The sequence below is a fragment of the Bombina bombina genome, chromosome 5 (genome assembly GCF_027579735.1).
Source record: "Bombina bombina isolate aBomBom1 chromosome 5, aBomBom1.pri, whole genome shotgun sequence".
Classification (NCBI taxonomy): domain Eukaryota; kingdom Metazoa; phylum Chordata; class Amphibia; order Anura; family Bombinatoridae; genus Bombina; species Bombina bombina.
Window position 1 is genome coordinate 523,611,319 of NC_069503.1, and position 21,498 is coordinate 523,632,816.

Here is a 21,498-nt window from a genome sequence, read left to right on the forward strand (position 1 = left end):
CTATAGGCAAACTTACATCCTCTTTGTGTTAAGTCGTTGAGATCATCATCTGCCGCCAACATACTGAAATGGGACTTGATTACCCTGCAAATTTCATGATATCGGTTTGAGTAATCCGTTATAAACATAACCTTCTCTTCTCCCTGTTTCGTTTTGCGCTTGAAGTTATCTCTTTTGGACCTGTCTTTTAATAAATCCTCCAAGTTGATTTTATTAACTATTCCTCTTGCCTGTTCAATCACTTTGACTCATAACCTCTTTCCTTCAACTTTTTAGCTAAGTTAGCTGCTTCCTGTTGATAAACACTCTCCTTAGAACAATTCTGTTTCAGACAAATAAACTGTCCTTTCGCTACTGCCTTGAAGACTGTTTCTGGATGGCAGCTCCTAGCATGCAGTAAGGAGTTCCCTGATATCGGTTTGTAATAAACCCTGGTCTCAATCCATTCTCCATGGACTCCTTTCAGCCTGATGCCCAGAAAATTGATCTCCTGCTTATTGAATTCAGAGGTGAAGCTGATTCCCACATTATTAAGGTCCAACTTGCGGGTGAAATCCAACAAATCTGAGTCCTCACCTCTCCAAATAAACAGGAGATCATCTATATAGCGTTTGTATCACACAATTTCGTCTGAGTGGACATCTGAGACTCTTGACAACTAGAAACAAACATCTATTACATTTACAGTTGTGAAGATGCCAAGATCCCCTATCTGCTTTTGAATTTGCCAGGCAGAGGTGGCATATCCTGCTCCCATAGTAGAGTTTTATATGCACTGGCAAATAAGGTGTTTGGTTATGTTTGTCTTGTATTTGGTCACATCTTAACCATTGGAAAATCCAACTGAGTAGATATCCATATACAGCAGAACTGAAAAACTATTTTGACCCCTGTGATCATTGCACCACATTTAGCTTCCCATCTCAATTTGCTGGCATTGGATTCTATAATTAAATCTGGGGATTTTCTAAACGAACATTTCCCAGTCCAAGTTTCTATATTGGATACCCACCAGAGTCGCTGCTCTTGGGCTTCTGATAATAAAGAAAGGTTATAATAATAAAATAGAAATTTTAGAAAGTTGTGAATTTTTAATTGTGGGAGATGATGATAGTGAAGGGGATAAGGGAATATAGCTTTAATCAAGGACAAAATTAACCCTATCGTGAAAGATTCCTCAAGGGAAAAGTTTTTTTTTTCAATATAAAAAAGAACAACTTTATGATCTTTATCTTCTGTTTTGGAAGAAGGGGAACATTTATTTGAAAACTTAGGAAAGTTAAATTTTGAAAAGGATAAAGAACATTTTTTAGTTTGCTTATCAAGTGCTGATTGGTGCCTGCACACATTTTTCACTTGTGATTGGCTAACTAGATGTGTTCATCTAGCTGCCAGTAGTGTAATGCTCTTCTTTCAGCAAAGGATAACAAGAGAATGAAGCAAATTTGATAATAGAAGTCAATTGGAAAGTTGTTTAAAATTGTATGTTCTATCCAAATCATGAAAGAAAATGTTGTGGTTTCCTGTCCCTTTAAGATAATATCATCTTAATAAATGATAAGAAAAATCCCACTTTGTTTAAACCAAAACACTACCGGTTTTAAAATTTTGGTAAAAGTCCAAGCTGAATAAAATCAAATCTAGCCACGCAGGAAGATGGCTGTTTGCTAGAAGGGCTCCCATCTCCAACACCGGCTAATCGCACAAAAAGCTGGCATGAACCCCCGCATTTCCCCTCTATAACCCCCCCCCCCCCGTTAAACACAAGAAGCCTCCGGCCTGTTTTGGTAGACTTTGTTTTTAAAAAAAAGAAAAAGAATGACCGCAATCCCCGTGCTCAGAGAGAGGCCTAGTAACGCAACAGCCTGGGTGCATGTCAGTACATCAAGAGTGACTCTCCCTCTGACACCATTAGTATTGATCCATATACTGTTCCGACTGGACTGCCCTACACAACCCAGGGCCTGCTGTGAGAAGAAACGTACCTCTGTGGATTGAAGGAGTCTGTCGCATCACACTGACGTTCCCGCGGAGAGCCATTGTACAGTACAATACTTACCCTGCTGCAGCGCATAAGCACACACAGTCATCAGAAAGGCCCTCTCCCGGCCCGCATACCGGACACGCTATTTAAACACAGAGCCCACCTGAGGCTACCTCCAAACACCTATTAAACAGGAAGGCTGACAGGTTGCTCACTTCCTTCTCTCCAGGAGCACAGGTCAATAAAGACAATGTAGCACTCTCAGGGATTGCTTGGGAATTGTTGAAACCAGAATAAAAAATCTTCTCACGCTCATAAGTACTGCTTAATATTGCTACCCAGCACAACTACAACCATCTAAAGCATTACTTCCAAGTCCATATACACAGTATCCGGGTAATGCCTTGTAAAAGTCATAGTAAAGCAGATAAACCCCCGCCCTCAAAAACACTAAATCACTACCTCAAGCCACAAGGGGCCCAGACACCTGCAAGCGCAGAAGACACTACAGACATGCAGGGGAACCCAAATGCTCAGCCACTTCATAAAAACCCTGATCATGGAGCCTTTGTTACCAAAAGAGACATCACTCATCTGTCATCTAAGGATGATATTAAAGAGGTAGTACACAAAATGAGGAATCTATTTAAAGATCTCCGTAAAGACTTAGGTGCTATGGACAAAAGAGTTACCTCATTGTAAACAAGCCAGGGCGTTCTTATGACAGAGGTTCAAACTAATTCATCCAGCATTCAAGAACAAGATGCTAAGTTAAACTTGCTCTCTGAAAAGCTTGAGGACTTGGAGAACCGCTGCTGCAGAAATAATTTAAGAATAAGAGGTGTGTCAGAATCTGTTTTTCCTCCTGCAATAGAGAGCTACCTGCAGGCTCTCTTTAAAGTAATAAAAGATAGCCCCTCAGCAGAAAACATCCAGATAGAAAGAGCCCATAGGGCCGTGAGACCAAGATCACCTCCTAAAGCCCCTCCAAGAGACATAATAGTCAAATTCCTCAGATACAAAGATAAGGAGGATCTTCTTCGCTGTGCTAGAGTGAAACACCCCATACACCACGCAGGTGAGGAGATTAAATTATTCACAGATCTCTCCCCGATTACTCTCCAAAAAAGAAGGGATCTTTCCCACATCACCTCCACATTTAAAAGTCAAAAGGTCCAGTACAGATGGGGCTTCCCAGTCTCACTGATCACGACATACAACAATAAAACTGCTGTATACAGACCTGGAGCTGACCCCAATATATTCTACAAAGAACTCTCCCTGCCATCAACTGCAGACATCACCATACAAAGCTGTATGGAAGCACAAACCAACACAATGACCAGGAGTGACACCACTAGTCTACATTGACCCCAAAACCGGCAGAACTTCCACTGCTTGGCTGAGAAATTTCTACACCTGAGAGATCATCTTTCAACCTAAGTGGACATCACTCAGAAGAGGACTGAACAATGCGCACAGGACGGACTCTGAGTCCACTTAGCTGAGGAAATAGTGACCCCCACAGTTGTATCCTTTATTTCAGTTAGAAAAGTTATGTTTTATATTTGATATGTGCTTGTTATTAAGGTTATTTGTTATTACTGTTATATATTTAATGTTGCGTCTCCTAGGTCAGCGGACTTGACTGGAATGACAACCCAATTTTAGTCACTGTTAACTATTTTTTTTATAATGGACAATGTAGGGGTATAATGTTTAGATTTCAACAGTGTTTAAAAAAAAATCAAAACGCATAGTAAATTTCTGACTACTAGGGACTTTAAAACAGAACTTAGCAATTAACTGTGTTTACGTATTATAGTTCTATGTATGCTTTCCACATGCTTAACTCTCTATAATCCACTTGTATGCTCACCTTTTGCATATGCCGGACCCTAACATCACCCCCAAGCCACTCAATTCTTATGGCAACGCTGAGGGTAGATCCTCTCAACCAGTTAACACTATCCCTAAAACACTTATAAACCCCCCGCAGGGAATAAAGTAAGTAACAATGCCTATAACCCCACCTAGGGACTCAAGCTCACATATCTTCCTCCCCCATAGTGCTAAGGGGCATACGCCTAACCTACCTTATATGTCACCCTCTAAGCGATCTAACAAACCTGATAGCTATCCTCCGCACCTAGGTACATGCTTCCATGGAGGGTTGAAATCAAAATACATTTGTCTGTCTCTTAAGCAAATAGCTTTGCTTGTTACCCATCTGATTATATTAATCTGCAAACTTGTCTCAACTTATTTATTTCTCTTATACAAATTATACCCACTGCACGTTCCCTTATGTAATCATCCACAACTACCCCTTACCCTTTCCTCCCCACCCACCCCCTTTGCCTCCCTCCCCCACCTCCCCTTCATGCCAACTTAAACAAAGGAACTCAAGTATATATGTCACTGAGTTGGTGGTGGAGATACTTCCCCTATTGTATACTTTTCTTAGGTTCTCCTACACTCCTTTGAGTAGTGATAGTACAGCTCATCATATTGGTCTATCTTGCAGACCACTTACAAAGGATCCTTACAACCCAGTTGATATTATCACACTAGTCACTACCTCTTGGTTCCTGTCTCTCTCTGTACTCTCTCTTTCACTCCTTTATCCCCTCTCTCTCCCCTTTTTTTTTTTTGTCCTCTCTCCTCCCTGAAGAATGTCCCCCAAACACAGCAGGTTTCAGGAGCACTCTCTCCAACTGACCTCTATAAATGCGAAAGGCCTTAATAGCCCGAGCAAAAGATCTATAGCATTAAGAGAATTGAATAAGCTAAAAAGCCAGATCCTCATGGTCCAAGAGACCCATTTTTAAAAGGGCAGAGAACCAAAATTGTATCTTCCGCAATACCCCATAGCTTGCTTTGCATCAGGTCCAAAGAAAAAAGGAGGATTGGGAATCCTGATACATAAGTCCTTACCATTTCAAATCTCACATACCGTCAAAGACCCAGAGGGCCGCTATGTTCTCCTATTCGGCCTCCTCTTCGGCCAACAACTTACTCTCCTTAACATATATGCCCCTAATCAAGCCCAGAGTGGCTTCATCAAAAAAATCACGAACCTGCTTTTACACCAGGCAAAAGGAACAATCTTCTTGGCTTTAACCTCTTGTTTGATCCAGCGGTAGATGCATCTAGAGGCTCCACCAATGCACCTAAGTCGGTACTTAAGGTGGTGAAGTCTTCCCTATCCAACCTCTCCTTGCACGATGTGTGGAGAGTTCTTCACCCAGGTACAAAAGACTATACCTTTTACTCTTCTCTCCATAACAGCTACACGAGGATAGACCATATCTACACAGATTCCCACAGACTATCTCTCACTAATCAATGCGATATAGGCAACATAACATGGTCGGATCATGCCCCTATCACCTGTTCCATTCTCTGGCCAGATCTCCCAATAACCTTACGTACATGGAAACTAGATGACAAGCAGTCCAGAGAGAAACATGCCAGCCTTTTGGCTTAAATAGGTACTCTCGAGAGGATGCATAAACAAGACCCGTCCAACGTCAGCACTAAACATAACTTGCTCAACACGAGAACAGATCTTAAACACTTCCTAACAGAAGTACATCAGCCCAAAGCTCTATATTTAAAACAACATTTTTATGAGGGAGGCAATAAACCAGGGAAAATATTAGCCAGAAGCCTTAGAAGGAAACACTTAGCAGCTTACACCCATTCCCTAAGGACTAAAGACGGACTAACTGTACATGACAGCAAACAAATAGCCTCAATGTTCCGGGAGTATTATAACTCCTTATACAACATAGACAATCCTGTAGAATCTCCCCAACTCCCTGACACCACTACTACCCTTAGAGACAGAACTGACAAATACTTTCAGGACCTGGGCCTCCCCTCATTAGACAATGAAGCGGTAACCTATTTAGAGTCATCAATTACATTAGAGGAACTACAACAGGCAATCAAAAGACATCCCGTCAGGAAAACGCCCTGGGCCAGATGGCTTTACCCCTAGGTATTGTAAAAAATTCAAAGACATACTATCCCCACGATTACCTCACCTTTTCAACAATTTGAGAGATAGCCCAATCCTAACTAGGACACTTCTGGAGGCACACATCACAGTAATACCCAAACCGGGAAAACCAGCCACATGCCCAGAGAATTTCAGACCAATCTCCCTAATAAATTCCGATATGAAAATTTTTAGCCAAGGTTTTAGCCAATAGACTAAACAAATATTTACCAAATTTGATTTCCAAAGATCAAGTGGGCTTTATCCCCGTAAGGGAAGCCCAAGATAATACCATCAAAATCTTACAGCTTATAAACCACGCAAAAATCACAGATACACCCATGATACTTTTTGCAACCGATGCAGAAAAGGCCTATGATAGGGTTAGATGGTCCTTCCTAAGAAGGGCGATAAAGGAAATAAGGATACCAGATCCCTTTTTGAATATGTGCATGGCCCTATACTCCAACCCAAATGCTAGACTAAGAGTGAAAGGCACCCTTTCTGACTCCCTTAATATTAACAACGGTACCAGGCAAAGGTGTCCTTTATCTCCCTTGCTTTTTACTAATTCTATAGAAATTTTGACTAAAAAAATCAGACAAAATAAGAGGATCAAGGAGATAGTCATGGGGGACATCGAATATAAGCAGGCTCTCTATGCCGCTTCTGCAGACTGCCTCCTTATCTCAAATCTTTTGACAGACTTGCATTTCAGGCAATTAGTGCTGACTCTTAAATAACTTCACATGCGTGAGCACAGTGTTATCTATATGAAACAGATGAACTAACCCTCTAGCTGTGAAAAACTGTCAAATGCATTCAGACAAGAGGAAACCTTCAAGGGCTTAAAATTATCACATGAGCCTACCTAGATTTAGCTTTCAACTAAGAATAACAAGAGAACTAAGTAAAATTGATTAAACAAGTAAATTGGAAAGTTGTTTAAAATCACATGCCCTATCTGAATCATGAAACTTTTATTTGGACTTAACTATCCCTTTAACATTTCTGGGGCAACAAATATGATGAGTAGGACTGGTAATTTACTGGACACATTATGGTCATCTGTACTTCTTTGATTAGTCTATTTTTCCACACTCCAATTAGAATGTTGTTACATTGTTTTCTGTATTACTTGCAGTTATTTCTAGATTTTTCTTATGTTTCTCTGTTTTAATTTGTATTGCTCTGAATTGCTTTCTGGAGCAGTAAAGGAAATTTAAAGGGACAGTAAAGTCAAAATTAAAATGTCATGCTTCAGATAGACATTGCAATGTTAAACGCCTTTCCTGTTTGCTTCTATTACCTAATTTGCTTTGTTCTTTTGGTATCATTTGTTGAGAAGCATTCCTAGGCTCTGGAGTATTAATGTACTACTGAGAGCTAGCTGCTGATTGGTGGATGCACCTATATGCCTCTTGTCACAGCATTGGCATATTTAAGTTTTGTGCTGCTCTAGGCACTCAAAATTCTGCCCCCCCCAGTGGGCATAATATTTTTTGGTGAGTGTGTAATGTGACTTTATTTTTCATGATATTTCCAAGGTAAATTTTAACGTTCAAGTGTGTGTGTTTGTGTGAGTGGTGAGTGTGTGTGTAGTGTGAGTGTGTTAAGTATAGTGTGAGTGTGTAGTGCAGTGTGAGTGTATTTTTGGGTGTAGTGTGTGTTTGTAGTGAGACTCAAAAAGTGCCCCCCCCCCCCCAAATCTGCTTACCTAGGCAAATGTCTTGCATGCCTAGGCCAAAATACGCCCCTGTGTTACAGTCATTCGCACACCCAATATGTTCAGTCATGTCCCATTTCTGCTCTTTAAACAAAAATATTAAGAGAATAAAGCAAATTCGATTATAAAAGTAAATTGTAAAGCAATGTTTTAAGGTTTAATTTCCTTTTAAGGCAAAATATGAATCTAATCTAATAATAACATTTTAAGCATTGCAACTACATATTATTCTCAGACTAATCTGATAGCATTTATTTTGTGCTTTATGTGCCTTTAAGATGTTTTAATAAATCATAACAAAATACTTTCTAAAAATATGGTGCATAACTATAATTTAAATTTGAAGAATTCTCCAAAAAAAAAAACACAAGAAAATACGCTTTTACCTTTTGAATATTTAATTAATTTGGCTTAATTCTGGCAAGTATTTTATCCAAATCAGTAGATACTTTGAATTAATTCGTTTTTTTTTTCTTCTTAGAAAGAGTTATGACTGAGAAAATACAGAATATTTTAGGCAAGGCTATAGTAAATATGACTATACCTATCTTCTAAAACATTGTCATTTAGATGCTTATCATGACTTAGTGTAATTCTAGATTTTGTTAGAAAACATTGCTTATTATTTCTAATATAAATTTTTACAGCCACGTTAAAACATTGTATAATGCTCATACATGGGTCATGACAGCCTAAACTTAATGCATTCATGCACAGAATGTGTTTAAATATTAGGTTGTTTAAAGCATTCAAACCTGTATTGACAAACTGAATTTGTTCCGCAATTATGACAGCTTTTTAACTCAGGGGGAAAACTCTGCCCCTTAAATTGACAATAAAAATGAAACAAATGCTAAATATGATTTGTTCAAAGCAAAGATTAGTCTAAGAATAGTATGCAGATGTATTTTTTTTAATTATATGTGTTGTTTATAAATATTGAAGAAATAGATGTAAAATTGTAGTCCACGTACATGGAAACTAGATGACACTCTGTTAGACAACCCAGTTATTTTGAAGGAACTAGAAAAAGATTTAGCCAAATACTTCCTATTTAACGATAACTCTACTTCATCGGCTGTACATGAATGGGAAGCGCATAAAACCATGATATGGGGGTTGCTTATCAAACACAAAGTCAGGATAAACAAGCAGTCCAGAGAGAAACATGCCAGCCTTTTGGCTTAAATAGGTACTCTCGAGAGGATGCATAAACAAGACCCGTCCAACGTCAGCACTAAACATAACTTGCTCAACGCGAGAACAGATTTTAAACACTTCCTAACAGAAGTACATCAGCCCAAAGCTCTATATTTAAAACAACATTTTTATGAGGGAGGCAATAAACCAGGGAAAATATTAGCCAGAAGCCTTAGAAGGAAACACTTAGCAGCTTACACCCATTCCCTAAGACGGACTAACTGTACATGACAGCAAACAAATAGCCTCAATGTTCCGGGAGTATTATAACTCCTTATACAACATAGACAATCCTGTAGAATCTCCCCAACTCCCTGACACCACTACTACCCTTAGAGACAGAACTGACAAATACTTTCAGGACCTGGGCCTCCCCTCATTAGACAATGAAGCGGTAACCTATTTAGAGTCATCTATTACATTAGAGGAACTACAACAGGCAATCAAAAGACATCCCGTCGGGAAAACGCCCTGGGCCAGATGGCTTTACCCCTAGGTATTATAAAAAATTCAAAGACATACTATCCCCACGATTACTTCACCTTTTCAACAATTTGAGAGATAGCCCAATCCTAACTAGGACACTTCTGGAGGCACACATCACAGTAATACCCAAACCGGGAAAACCAGCCACATGCCCAGAGAATTTCAGACCAATCTCCCTAATAAATTCCGATATGAAAATTTTTAGCCAAGGTTTTAGCCAATAGACTAAACAAATATTTACCAAATTTGATTTCCAAAGATCAAGTGGGCTTTATCCCCGTAAGGGAAGCCCAAGATAATACCATCAAAATCTTACAGCTTATAAACCACGCTAAAATCACAGATACACCCATGATACTTTTTTGCAACCGATGCAGAAAAGGCCTATGATAGGGTTAGATGGTCCTTCCTAAGAAGGGCGATGAAGGAAATAAGGATACCAGATCCCTTTTTGAATATGTGCATGGCCCTATACTCCAACCCAAACGCTAGACTAAGAGTGAAAGGCACCCTTTCTGACTCCCTTAATATTAACAACGGTACCAGGCAAAGGTTTCCTTTATCTCCCTTGCTTTTTACTAATTCTATAGAAATTTTGACTAAAAAAATCAGACAAAATAAGAGGATCAAGGAGATAGTCATGGGGGACATCGAATATAAGCAGGCTCTCTATGCCGCTTCTGCAGACTGCCTCCTTATCTCAGATCTTTTGACAAACTTGCATTTCAGGCAATTAGTGCTGACTCTTAAATAACTTCACATGCGTGAGCACAGTGTTATCTATATGAAACAGATGAACTAACCCTCTAGCTGTGAAAAACTGTCAAATGCATTCAGACAAGAGGAAACCTTCAAGGGCTTAAAATTATCATATGAGCCTACCTAGATTTAGCTTTCAACTAAGAATAACAAGAGAACTAAGTAAAATTGATTAAACAAGTAAATTGGAAAGTTGTTTAAAATCACATGCCCTATCTGAATCATGAAACTTTTATTTGGACTTAACTATCCCTTTAACATTTCTGGGGCAACAAATATGATGAGTAGGACTGGTAATTTACTGGACACATTATGGTCATCTGTACTTCTTTGATTAGTCTATTTTTCCACACTCCAATTAGAATGTTGTTACATTGGTTTCTGTATTACTTGCAGTTATTTCTAGATTTTTCTTATGTTTCTCTGTTTTAATTTGTATTGTTCTGAATTGCTGTCTGGAGCAGTAAAGGAAATTTAAAGGGACAGTAAAGTCAAAATTAAAATGTCATGCTTCAGATAGACATTGCAATGTTAAACGCCTTTCCTGTTTGCTTCTATTACCTAATTTGCTTTGTTCTTTTGGTATCATTTGTTGAGAAGCATTCCTAGGCTCTGGAGTATTAATATACTACTGAGAGCTAGCTGCTGATTGGTGGATGCACCTATATGCCTCTTGTCACAGCATTGGCATATTTAAGTTTTGTGCTGCTCTAGGCACTCAAAATTCTGCCCCCCCAGTGGGCATAATATTTTTTGGTGAGTGTAATGTGACTTTATTTTTCATGATATTTCCAAGGTAAATTTTAACGTTCAAGTGTGTGTGTTTGTGTGAGTGGTGAGTGTGTGTGTAGTGTGAGTGTGTGAAGTATAGTGTGAGTGTGTAGTGCAGTGTGAGTGTATTTTTGGGTGTAGTGTGTGTTTGTAGTGAGACTCAAAAAGTGCCCCCCCCCCAAATCTGCTTACCTAGGCAAATGTCTTGCCTGCCTAGGCCAAAATACGCCCCTGTGTTACAGTCATTCGCACACCCAATATGTTCAGTCATGTCCCATTTCTGCTCTTTAAACAAAAAATATCAAGAGAATAAAGCAAATTCGATTATAAAAGTAAATTGTAAAGCAATGTTTTAAGGTTTAATTTCCTTTTAAGGCAAAATATGAATCTAATCTAATAATAACATTTTAAGCATTGCAACTACATATTATTCTCAGACTAATCTGATAGCATTTATTTTGTGCTTTATGTGCCTTTAAGATGTTTTAATAAATCATAACAAAATACTTTCTAAAAATATGGTGCATAACTATAATTTAAATTTGAAGAATTCTCCAAAAAAAAAAAAACAAGAAAATACGCTTTTACCTTTTGAATATTTAATTAATTTGGCTGAATTCTGGCAAGTATTTTATCCAAATCAGTAGATACTTTGAATTAATTCATTTTTTCTTCTTAGAAAGAGTTATGACTGAGAAAATACAGAATATTTTAGGCAAGGCTATAGTAAATATGACTATACCTATCTTCTAAAACATTGTCATTTAGATGCTTATCATGACTTAGTGTAATTCTCGATTTGGTTAGAAAACATTGCTTATTATTTCTAATATAAATTTTTACAGCCACGTTAAAACAATGTATAATGCTCATACATGGGTCATGACAGCCTAAACTTAATGCATTCATGCACAGAATGTGTTTAAATATTAGGTTGTTTAAAGCATTCAAACCTGTATTGACAAACTGAATTTGTTCCGCAATTATGACAGCTTTTTAACTCAGGGGGAAAACTCTGCCCCTTAAATTGACAATAAAAATGAAACAAATGCTAAATATGATTTGTTCAAAGCAAAGATTAGTCTAAGAATAGTATGCAGATGTATTTTTTTTAATTATATGTGTTGTTTATAAATATTGAAGAAATAGATGTAAAATTGTAGTCCACGTACAGTATAGTAATAGTACGACCATGCTGTAACCTGGGTTTCTCAAGGTTTAAAAGTCTATTATCTTGTCCCGTATACTGTGTTTGGATCCCTGCAAAGACCATCTTGTGGGTAGTGCTTCTGCAGATTTAAACAATTTTATGATCCCAACCATAGCATCATTTGTTATTATCAACCTACTTGCTCTGAATACAACCCCATGACAAAAAATACTTACACTAAATTAATTTCTTAATACTCAAAGTGATATTATGTTAAAATTCACAAAAATATTGGGATGCACAAGATACATTACCATTTTTAATAAAGGATTATATGGACTTTAAGGCTATGTACTCAAAAACTTCAGAATGGGACATTGGCTTGTATGAAGAGTGTGTTCAACGCCTAGAATTTACACAAATTCCTTGCACGGCTTTAAGCTAATTCCAAATTGTGAAAGTTCTGCAGTTTCCCTGGACACATTGGACTATTTATGGATCATTATATATCTGTATGAGCCTATTAAAGATTAGATTTATCACAAATTTCAAGAAACTCTACAGTTAGATACATTTCTTTTTAATTTTTTATTCTATATACTGTAGCTGATTTACTGGGTTGTACAGAACAATTGCATACTCATATCCATAAAATAAATTTGGAAATTTACTGGATGGTTATTTGTACTACCTGTATTAGCAAATTTTAATTAGTTGCCCTAATTTACACTACAAAAAAAATGACCTCTTCAATTTATATCTTCTTTTCATAAGTAAATACAATAAAAATTGAGAAATCTCACTCTAGATAATATGCTCCATAGAATAGCAAAAAAAGCTAAAATATTCGCCTCACTAAACAGCCTTATTCTGGTGAATAGAGAGTAAATAATGCATCTATAAAAACAATGCAGTTCTTTATAGTAAATTCTGTTTATGTGATAATGTGATTAACGCTTAGCATTAAACAGCAATATATAGACAATTTATTCAAGCTGCATAGATGAGAGGCTCAGATCTTTTATCGTTATCCAAATGAATTAAGGTGTTTTAATAATGAAGCCATTTCAAATAAAAATAATGTACAATGCAACCAGTGACAGCTGGAATAACTTATCTTTTGGTTCAAAGCATTAAGCTTTCAAGAACCCAAAAATTATGCAAAAAAGTTCACGATTTTTCTTCTTTCATAATCTAATACATAGACCTTTTGTGTGCAAGAAAAATAGATGGCCTAGATTTGATTGTTTATCTACAATACACTTCACAAAATGGTTTATTAATGAGTCTAACAGATGATTATTACCCATAATGACCTCGATAGCTGGTTATAACATGAGCATTGGGTGTGTAACATATATTGACCGAGGAAAACTAGCCTGTGTGTGTAGGGCAGCAGTATTTAGGGGGACAACACATTTTTTAAGAGTGATTCTATGGTAAAAACCCTTCACACTCATATGCTCTTTACAGCTTTATTTATTAATTGTATTTTTTTTATTTTATCCCTCTTTCCCAGACATCCTCAAACTTGGCCCTCCAGATGTTTTGGAACTACATTTCCCATGATGCTCAGCCAGCTGATATGCTGGCTGAGCATCATGGAAAAAGTAGTTCCAAAACCTCTGGAGGGCCAAGTTTGAGGATGTCTGCTCTATCCATTTCTAGCTTCCAGATGTGAGAAATAGATGAGACAAATATAATTTAAAATTGGTGGAGTTGAGGGATACGTTGTAGCATGCCCCCCCTTTATAAAAACCTTAACAATACTGTAAAATCTATTTTCAATTGAAAATACAAAGTCAAATCACCAATACTTACTTTCAACTTGTATGAACTTGATGTTCTATTCATACTTGTTCCTCCCTCCACAGCCTTTTGCCAGGAAAGAATATCAAGTACTTCTGGTGTTTCTGTTCAAATGAAGAAGATACCCAATGAAACAGGCTTGCAAACAATTGCTCTCCTACAGGGGTGCACTGGTTGGCATAAGCACCCCAGTCTTTCTAGTTGCACCTTTATAGTGCTTGTTGGTCTCAGGTGAGGGAGAGTGAGAGAGAAAATGACCCCTTCCTGCCTCTGTCCCTTGTTGCCTAAACATGCCCCATACCACCTGACCTCTCTTTAAACCACCTAGTCACAATGACCTAACTCCACACATTGCATGCCCAGCTGTACCCCGACTTTGTCCATCCTGAGTGCACCTATAGAACACCATAAGTAATTCCCAAATTACACCCCAATCTTATATACCTGGAAGAAGGGGTGCTATGTGTAATGCAGGTGTGTCTTTTCTTCTTGGTTTCCTCATCTCTTTTTCATTGAGTGAAGATGCAATATGCTTATTCTTCTGTGCCATCTCCTGTGAATCATAATTTTTCAAGAGTCTCTGCGAAAAATCTAAACATTGTTTTTGTATTAGAATGTGTAAGCCAGAAGACACAGGTTTTTAGCTGACACCTAACAAACTGTTTGCTTACCGTTGAGTCAAAAGGTCACTCTTATGGATTTTACTAACAAACTTGATATTGTCATGTCTTCATTTATCTTTTAAACAATCCAACAATTTGATGTTTGTGATTCAGCACTCTTAATTATATTTAGTTAAAGGGAAATACAACCTAAAATGTTCATGATTTAGATAGAACATACAATTTTACACAACTTTCTAACTGACTTCTATTATCAAATTTGCTTTATTCTCTTAGAATCCTTTATTGAAGGAGCAACAATACACTACTGGGAGCTAGCTGAACACATTGGGTGAGGCAATTACCAGGGGCATATATGTGCAGTCACTAATCAGCAGCTAGTTACCAGCAGTGAATTGTTGCTCATGAGACTACCTAGCTAAGCTTTTTAAGCAAACAGATTGCCAAAAGAACAAAGCAAATTAGACAATAGAAGTAAATTGGAAAGTTTAAAAATGTGTGCTCTACCTGAATCATGAAAAAAGTTTGGGTTTCATGTCCCTTTAAAGGACCATTAACTACAGTAGAGTGGCATAATTAACAAGCGCAAAATAAAAAGACAATGCAATAAAACTATGCAGTAGCTTTTTTCTAACAAATTTGTTTTCCCCATTTGGTGGACCCCTGTATCATGTGAAAGCCATCAGCCAATCACAGACTAGCATACAGATACACTCTTGCACATGCTTAGTAGGAGCTACTACCGTAAAATGTGTGGATATAAAAATACTGTGCAAAATTTGACAATGGAAGCAATTTGGAAAATCTCTAAAAACTACATGCTCTGCCTAAATTATGAATGGTTAATTTTGATTTTAGTACCCCTTTAACACTTCCTGTGTCTCAACTTTGCTACTGCTTCAAGGTACACCCCTAATCCCTGATGCTGTTTACAATTGTATCACTAGCTTTGTTGGCATTCAATATTTTGTTGCTAGTAATGACTGTGTCAGTTTTGTCAAATCGCCTCTTTATTAGCTGCATCATCAACATCAAACAAAACTTTTTTTTAAAAAATATTGTCCCTTCTTCCTAAAGAGCACTATCCCCTAAACTATACTACTAATGTTTAAGCTATTTTACTGGAAGCCTGTGAGAACACCATTATTTAACATATTTCCCAGGCATGCAGGCTCATATAATCTTTATTTATTTCATAAGGTGGTGAGAGTCCATGAGCCATTACTCTTGGGATATAACTCCTGGCCACTAGGAGGAGGCAAAGATACACAAGATTCCAGAAGCTTTTAATCACTCTTATCTTTGCCTCTCAGGAGGAAGGTGAGGAAATAAGTTGCTCCCGTTTCTTGGGGAACATGGGTTCTCAGACCCTTTCTGCCCCTCGGAGCCCTGGATTTACATAGAGGGGAATATTAGAGTAGTTAGGCAGTGAATGTAATTCTCCTGTTGGAGTTTATGACTAGCCTACCACATGTGTCAATGGGACTGGTCCCTTAGCCTTCTCCTGTTGGATTAGTCTGCTTAAGGTGTCACTGTGACCCCCGATGTTCAAAACATTGACAAACCATTGGGAAATTGCATCAATTGCATCATCAACATCACAGCCTGACAGTCAATGTCTCTCCAATAGAAGTCAATGGAAGCGTGATGTCACCACCCACATCGACAACATCTTGAAAAAGGGGCAAGTTGCCCCGAAATGTTGCTCTTTCAATAAAAGTGTCCCATTTGGCAGTGCTACCTTCTACTGTGTTCTTTGGATTCATACTTTGGACTTTATTTTGGGGGAGGCCCTGAAGGTTTGAGCACCCACTTTCTATTACCTAAAGAAGAAGAAGTCAGCTACCAGTGTTTGGTTTTTGTGCAGTAGTGCTAATCTATGTACTGTTTCCACATCGACAACATCGCCGCTTATCGGTATTTTACTGCGGAGGATGGGGGCCTATTTGAAATGTGCTTACACAGCGCAATCAGCACGCTCACTGAAACTAAAATGAGAAAACTTCAAATATTGTCTTGGAGACCTAGGTTTTACAATACCTAAACTAACTAGCTCAGTGTCAGGGTTTTTTCCCTGATCTGTTTGCCATGTGCTGTTGGCAGACATTTTACTCACCTCTCTTGCTGACTCTGGTGCATACTGTGTGATGCTGCTCATTTCCTGCACTTCCTTTTATGGCCAGACTGGTGTACATCATCCGTGTGAGACAGGATGCAGCCTCAGAATTGTGATGTCATCACTTATTATTTAAAGAGCCTCTGTTCAGTATGCTTTGCCCTTGCGTTGTCTCAGACCTGTTTGTGAGAGATCCTGTGTATTACCTGGCTGTCTGACGTCCCTCCTGGTTCCTGATCCCTGGCTTGTTCCTGACTCTGCTGTTCTCCTTGTTCCTGATTCCGGCTCGTCTGACTATTCGCTTTGGCTCCTGACTCGGCTCGTCTGACTACCAGTTCTGGTTTTGATTCCTGGCTTGTTAATTGACTTGTGGACTTTTTATTATTTTTTGCTATTAATAAAGGTGTGATTATTTTTGTACTTCATGTCTCAGTCTAATTCCTGGCACCCTGACATTACGCAAGGGCCATGAATCCTGATGGTGCTAATAATCCAACTAGTAAACCCCAGTTGGAGAGGGGGAGACCAAGAGAAAAAACTCCTTATAGAAGAATCAAGATGGATATTCTATATAGACTGCCTTCATCCCAGGGGTCTGAACCACAAGGAGGATTTGTCACATTTATTTAATCTCAAATAGATCTGCTCAAAAACATGCGCTATAGGAAACAAAGATCCATTATTAGCATGTATCTTCATACTAGCGTAATAGACTAGTTTACCTAATAAGTACATGATACAACTCCCCTTTCTTTTTACCCGTACTCTTTTACTATCCACCTACCTACCAGATTTTTTAATAAGATTTTTTAATAATTGTTTAATAATTTTTAATAATGTTTTAACAAATGTTTTAACAATTCCATGAAATCCCATTTTACACCTTCTAGACCTCTTAACAACTTTTATACTGCCTCCCACAAACTCTTCTTGATGTGGTGACATAGAGCCCCATCTACCGGGTGGATTCCACGTAGAGAAACACCTGATGTTGAGGGAACCTATTCTACAACTATTAGACCAAACCAGTAAACAATATATGAATTAGTGGTATCCTCATCTTTCAAAATATGACACTAATCAGGCATCTAACTGGAACAGTGATTTCTGACACCTCTGATTTTATTTAATCAATTTAGGACCCAATGAGATTTATTTTGCACATTTGTCTGCTTATGTACCTTAATAACAGACTTGTATTATACCTTCATTCTATACTTAGTACATATACGTAAACCAAGTATTTTAACCAATTGTTTTATAATTCGTCTCTGTAAATAATTTTATTGGCCGTTTTTGTATACATACGCTTCTTTTATATAATTTTAATGACCGTTTTTGTATACATACGCTTTTATATGATTGACCACAGTTAATTTATGCACACTATTTGACTAAGTTTTTTTCACAAACAGTACTACAAACCCTGAAAAATACCCAGAGTCACACACAGACCGGAACACCACTTCCGGTGATGTAGTGACTTCCGGTCATAAAGACTACATTTCCGGTTATGACGTCACTTCCGGTCATAAAGAGACCGGAATTCCATTTCCGGTAATGATGTCACTTCCGGTAATGCATATTAGCTGAAACGACACAGAAAATAGCACTCCCTTGGGACCTAATGGCATAACAAATGTACCACTTAAAACATCGTAGTTTGTTATAAGAATCACCATATATGTCAGTCCAGAATTAGATTTAAAACGAGACCGGCCCCTAATCACGAACCGGAAGTGACACCAACATGCAAAGTGCACTTCCGGTTTCGGCGATTCTGGTGATGCAAATTCCGCCTTTTTGCTCCTTTTCTACTGTGAGGAATACTCAGCTTATAGAGGAATTAAGTACACAGCCTAAAACTTGCCACAACAACTAATAAAAATTATTATTCATAAATATTTAAGACACAGGAAGGTACCACTTCCGGTCCAAAGGTCAATACTTTTTGGCGCAAATTTTGGTGCACTGTGATAGGTGCACCATAGTATAAAAAGAGGCCTAGTTATGCTTACCACAATACAGTCTTGAAAAAGGCCCAAGGAAGGGCCGAAACGCGTTGGCTATTGATGGTAAGCCTCATTTCATTTGTACTAAGGATTTCCTAAACGTTATTGCACTATTTGTTTTTGTTTTATATTCCACAGGTACACTGGGATATATTCTTTTGGATTTTGGATTTAGGACATTATAACGAATATTCTTTGACTTTTTTCAACCTTTTAATTACTTTTATCACATTTTTTGGATTTGAGTTTTATTGCCATTGAGTTTTATTGCTATTGATCACAGCACTAGGATATCTTTTTTCTATTTGTTTTTTCCACATTGTTATATTTTTTACATTTTTTACATTTTTATATTTTTATATTTTACATCACCCCCCACCAAGTCAGACTTCTTGGACACCTTCACAGCTATCACCCTTAGGATCGACTCACCATAGGGCAGAATTGCCCCCAAGGAACTTGGAACTACTTACCCTGATATCAGGGATTGTCTAACACACATAGGAGACACTACACACATATTCAGGAATCGTTAACTTATTGTATTGTATGTTTTTAGCGTTTTAACTTTTGAAGATTGCATTTCTGTACCTGTTATATGGTTTTATTCATTCATTTTTATGTACTCATGGATCCATGAATGACTTCTTTTTATATGTTTTACTCTTTTACACTTATGTATCACCACCCTGTTTGATACTATATAAGTTAATGTATAAGAGGATATACATCTAATAAGTTGAATAATTTCAACTCAATCTGATTGCAATTTCATATATTTTCTACATTTTTAACTGTTTTTATCGTGTATGTATAAATAAACCTGTGCATTTTCTCATATATCTTATCAACGTTTTATGTGCATATATATCCCAGCCCACTTTGAGGCGCTCCCTAGATTCTAAATTATACATTGTTCAATATCTATAGACAAACTAGGTGTCTTACTTTTTCTGGAGAGCTAGTTGGATACAGAGGAGACGCTGTGAGGAACACAACCTATTTCGGTGCTAATAATCCCCCTTTACCTGCCATAATTTCCAGGATGGATGAACAGGATCACCGCTTGGATCAATTTGCACTATCCCTGCAAACCCTGCTGACTCACACTGCACATTTGGACCAAAGTGTCCCGCAAGTTATGGCTGCTCCTGTTTCCGCTGCTGCACCTAGTCCTACCAGGAGCATGTCCGGTTCTGCACCTCTACCTCAGCGATATGGAGGCGACCCTAATCAGTGCAGAGGGTTTTTGAACCAGATGGGCATTTACTTTGAGATGTTACCGCAGACATTTCCCTCTGACAGAGCTAAGGTGGGATTTCTCATCTCGTTACTCTCTGACACAGCTCTTGCCTGGGCTAATCCCTTGTGGAAGACTAATAAGCCTGTGATTTCAAATTACCCTGGATTTGTGGCCTCCTTTCGAAGGGTATTTGATGTTCCGGCTCGCTCCTGCTCTGCTGCTAAACGACTCCTGTCCATTCAGCAAGGTACAAGATCTGTTGCTCAGTATGCCATTGAGTTCCGTACGCTTGCCGCAGAGGTAGGTTGGAACAATGAAGCCCTTGTTGCCGCCTTCTTTCATGGGCTCTCTGATGCGATTAAAGATGAAGTTGCTGCCAGAGATTTACCAGAAGATCTCGAGGCATTGGTGTCTTTTTTGATCCTAATTGACATCAGACTAAGTGAGAGGCCCTCTTTCAAGGAGCGCTTGTGGAAGCCTCCTGTTCCATTGTCTCCTACGTGTTCGTTCCCACCCCTGCCTCCTTCTCCTCCCAAGCCTCCTGGTCCCGAGTCACCAGGTACTGCTGAGCCGATGCAGTTGGGATTCATGCATCTCTCCGTGGCAGAGAGGGCCTTTAGGAGGAGGGAGGGGCTGTGCCTCTATTGTGGGTTACAGGGCCACCTTTTGAAGTCTTGTCCTACATGGCCGGGAAACGCTCACACCTAAGGTCCTGTAGGGGGCAGACCTTGGGTGGTTTATCCTTGTCCCCGGAACCGCTAAAGGAGAAACCTTTGGTCACGGTTGTCCTTTCCTGGGTGGACTCCTCCATAGTCACCTAGGCTCTTGTTGACTGCGGTGCGGCAGGCTATTTCATTGACAGGGCTTTTGTATTAAAGCACTCCATTCCTGTTTTGCTTTGGTCCGTTCTGCTTGCTATTGAGGCCATTGATGGCAGGCCCCTTCAGCCCGCACTCGTTACTCACAAAACTGCTCCATTATCCATGGCTGTTGGGGCTCTCCATTTTGAAACCCTCCAGTTCCAGGTGATAAGCTCTCCGCATGTTCCAGTTATTCTGGGTTATCCCTGGCTTCAAAAGCACAATCCCAGTCTCGACTGGCGCAGTTCCAAAATTTTGTTGTGGTCTCCGCAATGTATTTCCACTTGTCTTCGGAAACCAGTTAAAGTCTTGTGCACGTCTTTGGTATCTCAATTGCCAGAGGAGTATCGAGAGTTGCTAGACATTTTTGACAAGGTGCGTGCCGGTATGTTGCCTCCTCACCGTTCTTACAATTGTGCCATAGACCTTTAACCCGGAGCTATTCCTCCTCGGGGCCAGGTTTACCCTCTGTCTGTTGCAGAGAATTGTGCTATGGAGGAGTATGTTGCCGATGCTCTGTTGCGGGGATCATCCGCAAATCCTGCTCTCCTGCAGGGGCTGGCTTCTTCTTTGTGATGAAAAGGGTGGCGATTTAAGTCCATGCATCGATTATAGGGGTCTTAATCGTCTTACCATTAAGAATGCTTACCCTATTCCGCTCATTACCGAACTCTTTGACCACCTCAAGGGAGCTACGGTCTTTACTAAACTTGATTTGAGAGGAGCATACAATCTCGTTAGGATCAAGGAGGG

General features: G+C 38.8%; 1 protein-coding gene across 1 annotated transcript in view; it reads right to left on the bottom strand.

Moving 5' to 3' along the window:
• Nucleotides 1-21,498, bottom strand: part of PPP1R17 (protein phosphatase 1 regulatory subunit 17) — a 67,192-nt gene that overhangs the window by 32,574 nt on the left and 13,120 nt on the right. The window contains exons 4-5 of the mRNA XM_053713054.1: nt 14,336-14,482; nt 13,904-13,995 (exon numbers count right to left, since the gene is read on the bottom strand). Coding sequence (XP_053569029.1) covers nt 13,904-13,995; nt 14,336-14,482 — 239 coding nt within the window. The remainder of the gene's footprint in view (nt 1-13,903; nt 13,996-14,335; nt 14,483-21,498) is intronic.